Source organism: Ambystoma mexicanum, chromosome 3p (assembly GCF_040938575.1).
Source record: "Ambystoma mexicanum isolate Mex_15411 chromosome 3p, UKY_AmexF1_1, whole genome shotgun sequence".
Taxonomy (NCBI): domain Eukaryota; kingdom Metazoa; phylum Chordata; class Amphibia; order Caudata; family Ambystomatidae; genus Ambystoma; species Ambystoma mexicanum.
The window spans coordinates 26,418,511-26,429,663 of NC_090925.1; the positions used below are offsets into that span (position 1 = coordinate 26,418,511).

At 47.5% G+C, this 11,153-nt stretch overlaps 1 protein-coding gene across 1 annotated transcript in view; it reads left to right on the forward strand.

Moving 5' to 3' along the window:
• The window catches only part of LOC138580090 (zinc finger protein 25-like), a 167,161-nt gene extending 156,531 nt beyond the window's left edge, over nt 1-10,630 (forward strand). The window contains exon 8 of the mRNA XM_069650365.1: nt 5,909-10,630. Coding sequence (XP_069506466.1) covers nt 5,909-6,870 — 962 coding nt within the window. The 3' untranslated portion in view covers nt 6,871-10,630. The remainder of the gene's footprint in view (nt 1-5,908) is intronic.
• Nucleotides 10,631-11,153: the final 523 nt, after the last annotated feature.

Below are 11,153 nucleotides of genomic sequence, written 5' to 3' on the forward strand. Positions count from 1 at the left end.
CCGCAACGTCCGGGGAGGGCCCAGAGATTTTGCCGCCCGTCCCCGGGCCCCCAAGTAAGTCCTGAAATGGCGGCACAGACACACCAGGAAGCGGCGGACACCAGCACTGTCACCAGGGGCATGGCGGCCCTCCTGGAGGAAATCAGAGGCTTCAGGGCAGATATAGCGCTGCGACTGGACACCCTGGATAAGAAAGTTGACAAAATAGACGATAGAGTTCTAGCGCTCGAGAATAACACTGCCTCCAACGACATCTTCGAGACCCAATTCGATATGCGCCTGGCGGAGCTCGAAAGGAGGGAAGAGAAATGCTCCTTAAAGTTGGATGACTTAGAAAACAGGGAACGTCGGTGCAACTTGCGCTTTCTAGGTTTCCCGGAGCACGAAGGTGAAACGCAAGCGGACATTAATAAAGCCGTCAGCGCAGTGGTTGGTCTGCTGTTCGAAGGAACCAACACGAATGTGCCCACTATCGACAGGGCCCACAGAGCGGGCGCTTCCTCCAGAGGCCCCAGGTCCATTCTTGTTCGCTTTCACTATTTTGCCGAGAAAAGTAAGATCCTCGAACTGGCTCGCAAGGCAGGCCCAGTGGAGTGGGAAGGGGCCCGGATCTCAATCTACCAGGATCTGTCGGCTTTCACACTGGCAAGACGCCGACTATGCGCTCCGTTGACAAAAATGCTCCAGTCCAAGGGGGTCCGGTACAGATGGGGATACCCCTTCTCACTCTCTTTCGAGCTTGAAGGCTACAAATACGCCCTAGTGACGGAGGATGACATCCAGAGAGTGTCCAGCGAACTGTTGACCGGTCCGAATATGGAGCTGGGCGACCAGGAGGGTGAGCGAGCTCCGACAGGCCCAAAAGGGACCAGGGCCCCAAGGGAAAGACGCAGGGTTCGAGGCCAAAGGAAATTCAGGAGACTGGCCCCGGCATCCCCGGGGCTTCCGGACACATGAAAGGGACCGTGGTGATTAATGAAAAAGCCTGCAATCGACTTCGTGAGTGGATGGGGGAAACAATTGTTTATACCCAAGGACGACCTTGGGGGTGGGGGGGGCTCGAGTTGTTGTTAATCAAGAGTTATTGAGCCCGGAGGGGGAGACAATGGTGGCCTGGTTGGCGATAGGATGACACCAACGACCTGCCAGGTGATCAGGGGTGAGGGGGGAGTAGGGGGGAAAGTAAGGGGGTTGGGATGTTGGGGTTACAGTTATGGAATGCCAAGTTTTGGGGTCTACTACGCACCCCCAGGGCTTTCACGAGCCTCTAAAGGGGTAGACAAGCACTGTGGGAACAGGAACTGTTGCTGTTTGTTGAGGGGAGCTACAAGCTTTTACCAGTGTATTAATGGATGATTCGCTCCAATAGTGGGATCGCTAAATGTGCGGGGGCACAACTCGCCCACAAAGAGATCGTTGTTGGTGCGGGAATTTGCGAGGCTCCGGCTTCACTTCTTATTTGTACAGGAAACCCACTGGGTCCGGGGCAAGGAACCAAAGCTCAGGGCTAAAACTATTGATCAGGTATTCACGGCATCTTCTCAGGCAAAGAAGCGAGGAGTAGCCTTGGTTGTAGCCCCCGGGGCCCATTTTGTGCTTAAAGCCTTGAAATCAGATCCAGAGGGACGATTTCTCATGGTTAAGGGGGAGGTGCGGGGTCGGCTGTTTACACTGGTGGGTATCTATGCCCCGAATGAAGCACAGGACACCTTCTGGGTTGGAATGAAAGAGATAATAATATCATTCTCGGAGGGTACCCTATTGGTTGGGGGAGATTTTAATATGGTTCTATGCCCCGAAAGGGATAGGAAGTCTGCTAAATCCTGCCCGAACATGCGCCTTCACGAGAGACTTGCTGTGGCCTTTAGCGAAGTGAACAGGGAACTGGGCCTGAGCGACGCAAGCACCTGCAAGCAGGGTCGGAACCCCGACTATACTTTTTACTCAAGGCCTCACGGAGCTTTCTCTCGTATTGACTACATTTTGGTCGAGACCTCGCTTCAGAGGGAGGTCACTGACTCGGGAGTGGAGATTGTCCCTTGGACTGACCACAACAAGGTAAAGATTAGATTGGGCCTCCCCCCTGCCCCAGTAGTAGGATCCCGGTGGAGGTGTAACAACCTTCTTCTGCAGGACAAAGAGGTCCGCCAAGCCCTTCTGGTGGCCATCGAGGACTACTTTTCCCTTAACGATAACGGTGAGGTGGGGGTCATGGGAGTATGGGAGGCATTCAAAGCTACTATCAGAGGTACCCTCATAGGGATAGGATCGGGGGAAAAAGAGGGAAAGAGCCCAGGAGGAGAAATCACTAAGGGAGAAGATAGAGGCAATACAACCAGGGGGGAAATTAAAAACTCAGATGTTCCCTGGGAAATGGGAGGAATTGCAGAGGTTGCAAACCAAATTAGCAGACCTCCTTGTGGGACAGACGGAGAAGAAACTCTCTTTCTTAAAACAGAAATATATGGAAAAGGCGGATAGGATACTGGCTTGGAGGCTCCGTGAGTTCAGAAACAGCAGAAGGGTTAATTCCATCCGCACCCCGCAGGGGGACTTGACAGTGTGGGATAGTAAAATCACGGAACAATTCAGGCGATATTATGAAAGGCTGTATAGCTCGGAATACGTGGGCGACGGGAACGAGGTTGACAGCTTTCTCGACTCCCTCCCGATACCGGGCCTCCACCCCGACAAAGCTGAGTTATTGGAGCTGCCCATAACCCCACAAGAAATAATAGATACCATATCCTCGCTGAAAAGCGGAACAGCCCCGGGGGACGATGGCTACACAGTCAAGTTTTATAAAACATATAGGTCCACGCTTGCCCCATTCATGGCGAAGATGTTCAATGCCGCGCTGAATCAGGGCTCCCTCCCACCCACGATGATGTCGGCTTTGACTGTAGTGCTCCCTAAGGAAGGAAAAGATCCCGCCCGATGCCAATCATATCGCCCCATCTCCCTTCTTAACACCGATGTTAAAATTCTAGCTAAACTCCTAGCAAATAGATTAGCGAAACTCCTTCCCTCCCTAGTACATGGAGATCAGGTGGGTTTTGTTACGGGGCGCCAGGGATCAGACAACATTAGGAAAACCCTCGATCTCATGCATGAAGCTTCAAGACAAGAGGCGGAAGGCTACCTTCTTTCGTCAGACTCAGAAAAGGCCTTCGACCGTGTCGAGTGGCCCTACATGGGGGTTGGGAGATAACTTCTGTGGGTGGATCGCAGCACTTTACAACGGCCCTTTAGTGAGAGTATTGGTCAACGGAGGCACCTCAGAGCCGTTTTCCCTTTCCAGGGGCACACGACAGGGATGCCTCCTCTCTCCCCTTTTGTATGCCCTAGCGATGCAACCCCTGGCTATAGCAATCAGGACAGACCAAGAGATCACGGGGATACGGTGTGGCGACTGCGACTTTAAACTATCCCTGTTCGCAGATGATATCCTGGGCTACCTAACCAACCTCCGGGTCTCCCTACCACGATTATTTGATCTCATACACCACTTCGGCTCCTTCTCGGGACTGAAGATAAATACGTCCAAATCTAGCGTAATGCCCATGGGACCAGGGGAACATGAGATTGAGGGCAGCACCGAAATACTGGGGGTAAGAATAGAGCGGGAATCCACCAGATACCTGGGCACCACCATCCCCAGAGACCTCTCCCAACTATACCATTGCATCGTCCCGGGGATCTTGGCTCAGGTTAGTAGCGACCTTCAACGATGGGCTCCCCTTACACTCTCTTGGCTGGGGCGCATGGTTACGGTAAAGATGAATATCTTGCCCCGCCTCCTCGATCTCTTCGCGGCACTCCCTGTGGTGATACCCAAGGCCTTTTTTGAGGTTCTCCAATCCCGGGTCCTCCAATTTATCTGGAATGGCAAAAGGACGAGAATCAAGACTTCCACTTTGACCCTACCAAAGTCAGAGGGTGGATTCGGTCTCCCGGACTTCAGGCTTTACTATAAAGCAGCCCAGCTCCGAGTAATGTTGGAACATATGAGGGATGACATGGGAACATATTGGACATATATTGAGGACATTCACGCCCACCCGAGAAAAGTTAGAGACCGTTTGTGGGCCCCCCCTAGGGTTCTCCCCCCACATTTTAGGTCTCATCCCACCCTGGCGGCCCTCTGGGCGGTCTGGAAGCCTAACACTGCTAACAAACGACTATCCTCTTGGCCATCCCCCCTGACTTCGCTTTGGGGCCCCCCTATTGATCTAGGATCCAAGGGATTCCGAGACACCCAATCTTGGTCAGACATGGGCCTGGAGAGACTCTCTCAATTGTACCGTGAGGAGGGTTTTATAGAATATGATAAACTGACCGAAGCATTGGCGGATAACCCTCCCTCAGTCTTCGAATACCTACGCTTGAAGGGGATCTTGACCCACCCTCGCTGGGCCGATCGTCTCAAACGCCCCCTCACCCCTTTCGAGACAATCCTGACCATAAGCACAACGCGGAGAGGCTCCCTATCTAGGTTCCATGGTGTTTTGATTACAGCTGACCTGGAGGGTAGGCAACCTTTCAAGGAGATCTGGGAAACCAGGCTGGGCATGCCTCTGGATGATCATACGTGGAAGGCGATTTTCAAATGCATTTTCACGGGGTCTCTGTATACGGCTGCTGTGGAACATAACTTCAAAATCCTCCATTCATGGCATCGCCCCCCGGCCACCCTGTCCAAAATGTTTAGGGATGTGTCCCCCTTTTGCCCCAGAGGGTGTCTCCAACGGGGCACATGGTTTCATTTGTGGTGGGAATGCCCAGTCATTCAGGTCTATTGGTCGGAACTACTCAGCTGGATCAAGGAAATCAAGGGGTTCTGCCCGACCTTACTGCCATTGGAAATCCTCCTGGGCACCCCCGCACCCGAGACAGAACTGAATGTGTTCCCTAAAGTCATTGGGGCCATGTTGAGAGCGGGGAGGCTAGCGCTCGCCCAAAAGTGGAAAAGTGTACTGGCCCCGTCCAAAGAGGAATGGCTCTGCAAACTCAGGTCGATCTTCATATATGAAAAGTTTACCGCAATAACTAATGACACCATGACGGACTTTGTGCAAGAATGGACTGCAGTACTTCTCCACGAGGATTGTATTTCTATGCGCCTGTAGATTGTATTTTAGGTTGCCTCCACAAGATGCATATCTCCATTCTTCCTTGAGACTGTGATTGTATCCTTCTGTTTAATTCTCAAGCTGAACCCACTGTGTCAAGTGATTTGTCTGATTGGTACTTGGCAAGTAACCGTTCTCCCCAGAGCTATTACTGTTTGTGAACTCTCAAAACTTGGTGTGTTAATTGTGGGTTAGGGTGGGAGGGAGGAGGGTGGTGGGAAGGGAGTTAATTTTGGAAAAACTGACAACCTGTCTCTCTAATTTTCTGTGTCTTACTGATGGAACGGTCCGTTTCGTCCAGCCTTATATGTATGTTGTCAATAAAACAAATTGTTAAACAATAAAAGGATGTGGATGCCAAAAAGATGCCCTTTTCTTCTGCGGCTCTGAGAAGGTTGTTGGAGGACCAATCGGACATATTTTGATGGCATAGACTGGCTTTCATGGTTGGACATTTGGTGACGAAGTTGGATTGGTATTGCGTCCTGGTGGTTCAGCATGTTTTGATGTTGGGAACTTTTAGGAAGGAGTATTTTCCTGGTTTTCTTTGTTCGTTGGTTGGAATCTCATAGAAACGTGCAGTTGAAATGTTTCATGTATTTTGTGATTAAATGTTTTTTGTCACGTAAGGTCGCTTTCTTAATCTGGTCAACCGATCATGTGGAAGATGTATGTTCTTGCGCCATGGAACCAGTTTAACACATAATATTTGTGCTTTGTTCATGTTGTTTGTATTTGACATTAAGGAAACTAATATGCTGACTTTCATTTAACAGATTGTGGAGTTGCGAGGAGTAAATGCCATGGACGTTCTTTAAACTATTTTCAAAAACCACAAATCTGCAAAGCTTTTTCAGGAACCGCCATCTCAAAGGTGACACAAAGCTTTGAGAATGGAGAGATTTCGAAAATCAAGATGCGGCCAGAAGGGAGCGAGCAACCACGAGAAGAGCAAGCTGTTCAATGTGAAAGTCGTGTCCACCCTTCCAGTATATACGCAGAGGCTTGTAACGGCGTGAAGACTGAAAGCTACAGAGAATATGACAGTCGCTCGAGGAACGAAAGGCTTCCTCTATGTGAACCAGACCTGCAGCAATGCTGGAGATCTTTTACTGTGTCTGAGCATGAGAAAAACAGAGCAGGGAATGTAGGTCCCATTGCAGCTAAAAAACACATTATTGAAAGACTTGATAATTGTGCTGAATTTAATAAAGGCATGGATTCTCTGGCTTCAAATAAAACTATTGGCAAGCAAGATCAAGAACAAAAACGAAAAACAAATACTTTAGTGAAGTCCTTTATATGTGCTGAATGTGAAAAACTCTTCAGGCATAAAGACAGTCTCATAAAGCATGAAAGAATTCACACAGGAGAGAGGCCGTACCGGTGCACTGATTGTGAAAGAGGATTTTCTAGAAAGGAATCCCTTATTATACACATTAGAACACACACTGGTGAACGGCCATTTGCATGTAATGAATGTGAACTGAGCTTTATCAATAAAGGAAACCTCATCACCCATCTGAGGACACACACTGGAGATAAGCCTTATCAGTGCAGCGAATGCAGCAAATGCTTCAGTGTGAAAATCGGTCTCGTAAGGCACAAGAGGACTCACACAGGGGAGAAGCCATACACATGCTCTGAATGTGACAAGAGTTTCACTCAAAAGCAGAATCTCATTAAACACCAGAGAACACATACAGGTGAAAAACCGTATCGATGTCATGAAAAGTGAAAAGATTAGTCTTTTTTGACACCAGAGGACGCATTCAGAAGACTCACTTTATTTCTCAAGAATGCCATTCTGTTGTGTGAAGGCATGCTTGACGATTGGCTCAACCTGAAGAGACTAACCGAGAACCTGGAAGCTTTCAAAATCCCTCCAGTGGAATCTGAAGAAAAAAAACGGCAACATGGCAATACGAAATAAAGAAAATCACGTATTTTGAGACAACGATGAGGACTTTTAGCATGTAGTAGAATGCCTGGAGAGCTTTAACCATTACATTGAATATGTAGGAGGCATCTGGTAAACCTCTCAGAAATTGGAAGATCTATGTTTCAAATGATCCAAAACTGTAACTGTAACTGTAAAGTAGAACCAATATAACTTTGGTGAAATTATCCAAAACTGTATAGTCAAACCAATATAACTGTGGTGAAATTATCCAAAACTGTAAAGTAGAACCAATATAACTGTGGTGAATTTCAGTGAAACACTGCATCCATGTACATATATGTGTATTCATGAACCAACACACTGAAATATCTGCAGTCTATGAATATTAATTGGCAGGGTCACAGTTGTCTCCCTATTGTTAAAGGTTCTGGCATTTTTCAGTGCACAGATGTTCTGCTGATAATGGGTAGAGACAAGAAAGCATACATGGAAGGTGGCAAATTAATAGAATAGACCAATTGGACCTTTCTGCTGCCTTTGATCTGGTGGACCACTCCCTACTGCTGACAAGACTGGGGGAGGTTGCACACTGTTCCAATCAAGCCTCCCAGTGGATTTCCAACCCCGTCTTTCAAACATGCAGTGTTCCTCAGGGCTCCTGTCGCCCAAACTATATAACATATACATCGGCCTCTCCTTGACATGTTGGAAACCCTGGGTGTCCAGTATAGAAATTATGCCGATGACACCCAGGTTGTCTTCGAGCTAAGTGAGAGGTACGAGCAGGACCTGACAGCTATTAACAGAATTTACGACGACATCCAGGCTTGGATGGCAAGCAACACTTGCACTTAATTGTAAAAAAATAGAGCTCCTGATTATGACATCCAGAACCCGTCTTGTTAAATTAGCCCCTGCAAATGCCAGTTTTTGCATCGCCGGCAATATCATCCCTGTGTAAATAAAAAATAAAAAAAAGTGAAGACCTTGGGGGTTGTCCTTGACGAGGAATTATCCATGAAACCACATGTGTCCTACATTCGATCATCCTGTGGCCTTATCACAAAACGAACAAACTATATTTGTCCTTTTCTCACTATTGACAACTGTGCACTGCTTGCTTCTGCACTAGTCAATCCTAGACTTGACTACTGCAATAGCCTCCTGGCGGGCACTACACACCTTAACATGCAAGTCCTGCACGTTGCTCAGAACAATGCTGTTCGGGCGAGTCAGGGCCTGCCCAAATGTCCACATGTCCCAGAGTCAAGGAGGGCTCTGCACTGTAGCCCACTTACATAAGTGGTTCACCGCCGAACTAGAAGCACTTCGGAGCGCTGAAAGATCAACCGAAGCTAACTGAAGAAAGACCCTGTCAATCCTTAACCAGGAACAGTTCTCCTCTGCTGCCACCTCTTACAAATCAGCCATTATTAATACCAAAAGAGAGGTCTATAATGCCAGAATCCAAAACGCAAAATCTGGCACTAAAGAGCTCTTCTCCATTCTCAGGGAACTGGAGTCCCCGACCTCTCCCACAGAGGTCTGTGTCAAGGACAATGCATGGTGTGCTAACATCCAGAAAGCCCTTTCAGACAAAATATCTCAGCTACAAACTAAAATCAATGCCAAAAGAACAGCTTAGCCCCAAGTGCTGATTTATGCAAACATCATGACAGCCAACCCCCGCCGTGCCAGCCCTTCTTCTCCCCAGTCACCATATCAGAAAAATATCACCTTAGTGCTTAAACCCTCATGCTGCCAGGGCGATATATGCCCAGCACCAGTCATCAAGGATGGAGCAAAAGACCTAGAACCTTTATCACTGCTCTGATAAATTCCTCCTTTAACAGTGGCCCAGTACTGAAAAGTCTCAGAGGCTTGGGTCATGCTTCTACTTAAAAAACCTAACCTTGACCCTAACGTACCCCCAATTACAGGCCTATAACTTTCCTGTTCCTCCTACAAATCCTAGATAGAGCAGCCTATCTTCAAATTCAAAAACACTTGGAAGATAACAACCTTCTTGGCCTGCGACAGTCTGGTTTCAGACCGAGGCACGGCACAGAAACTGCCCTCCTGGACTTAAAAATCCAAATGGATGAAGCCAAAGATGAGGGAAAACTGGCTATCCTTCTGCTGCTAGACCTATCAGCATTGTTTGATCTCGTTGACCATCACATCCTGACAAAACACCTATCCACTGCTGCTGCTCTCTCGCCCAAATCTGCTAAGTGGATCCAATCCTTCCTGTCTAACAGAACCACCAGAGTCTTCGCCCCTACAGCGTCAGCTGACCCAATACCTATACACTGTAGAGTCCCACAGGGGTCTTGCGTGTTACCCACGCTTTATATTATCTTCACTAAGCTTCTCTTTGATCGTCTTGATAACATGGGTGTCACTTACACGAAATACGCTGCTATGACAAAGATTCCAAATTATTAAATGAGATCGACTTGGAAATTCAAGCCTGGATGGCGGCTCATCACCTCTGTCTAAACGACGATAAGACGGAACTTCTTATTGTTGGCTCACAAGCGCGCCTGGACAGGCTCGATCCATGCTACAAAACCTTTAACATCGATGGGAACATCATCAAAGTCGCTAAGGAAGTTAAAACCTTAGGCATCTTAGATTCCACACTCTCCCTGAAAAAACAAGTTAATACCACAGCTTCCACGACAGCTTACACCAACAAACTAATCAATGCATGCAAACCCTTCTTATCCATGCTCAGCTGCCTTACACTAGCCAGGGCCCTGATTTTATCCAAGCTGGATTATTGTAACACCTTATTCATTGGTACTACCGAGCGTAACCTGAACAGATTACCAGTTCTGCAGAACGACGCCTTGAGATCTGCCCTGAATATTTCACGCACCAACCACATATCTGCCATCAGACGTTACGCACATTGGCTTCCTGTACGAGACAGAATTCTGCTACGCACGCTAGTCATCACACATAAATGCCTCTCAAACACAGGTCCCAAATACTTGACTGACAAATTCTCGAGGAACCTTCCCTCGAGACCAACTAGATCCTCATACCTTCACAGCCTCAAAATCCCTAAGTTTAACTTGAAAACCACAGGGGGAGCCAGTTTTCCGGTTCTAGCGGCTAAGCATTGGAATGCTCTACCACTGACCATCGGAGCCGAACCTTCCTTCTGGACTTTCAGATCCAAGGTGAAAGACTGGCTCTTCTCCCAGCAACATTAACTCACACCTCAACTTCCTTATTTATCACTGCTCTTATGTAACAAATTTTGGTATACTTTTGAGTAGCTGTTTACAGCATATCTCCTGCTCATCACTGTTGTGAAGACTGTTCCTCAGTTTCACTGTTGCTCAGTCTACTGCTTGTAACATCATTGTTGTTTTGCTGACCAACCAGTAACATGGTCTTCCCATTGCTTCCTGTTTGTTTGATTGATGTACCTGTAAATATTCTTGGAACGACTCAAATTTGTGTACGCGCCCAGATACCTCCAGGGTTAGGTGCGCTCTATAAATAATAAACTAAACTGTTTGCCTGTTCAACACAGGATCACTCATAGGATCTTGACACTGGCTTTCAAATGTCGCTCAAATTTCTGCCCTAGCTATCTTATTGATTGATTGAAGTCCCAAGTAGGTGGAAGGAAGCTTCGTTGCTCTACCTATCCCACACTCATACAGCCCAGATACAAGCTGGTGCGCTTCGGAGGAACCTCCTTTGATACTCAGGCTCCACAGCAGTGGAGCTTACTTCCTGGGCCTATACGCCTGGCGGATAATCTGGTGCGTTTTAAAAAGGAAATTAAAATCCACTTCTTCATCCTGATTGCAGGCTGAACATAGACTGCTTTTTGCCACTCCTTACTCCTGACTCCCCGTCCTTGCCCTGTTTTATGGACATGTGCCACTTTATACATATTTAAATAAATAAATAAATTAGCAGACCTAGGAGAGGCCACTGGGTGAGACAGGAAGTGGATTTTGCCATGTTTGGACCTGCAGAAAATATGAATGATTTTTAAGGTTGTTAAATTGATTCGTGCTTTTTGTTAATTGAGAGTGAGTACCTCTACAATCCAATCAATGGTGTTGATGCATCACCTTTTAAGTTCCATA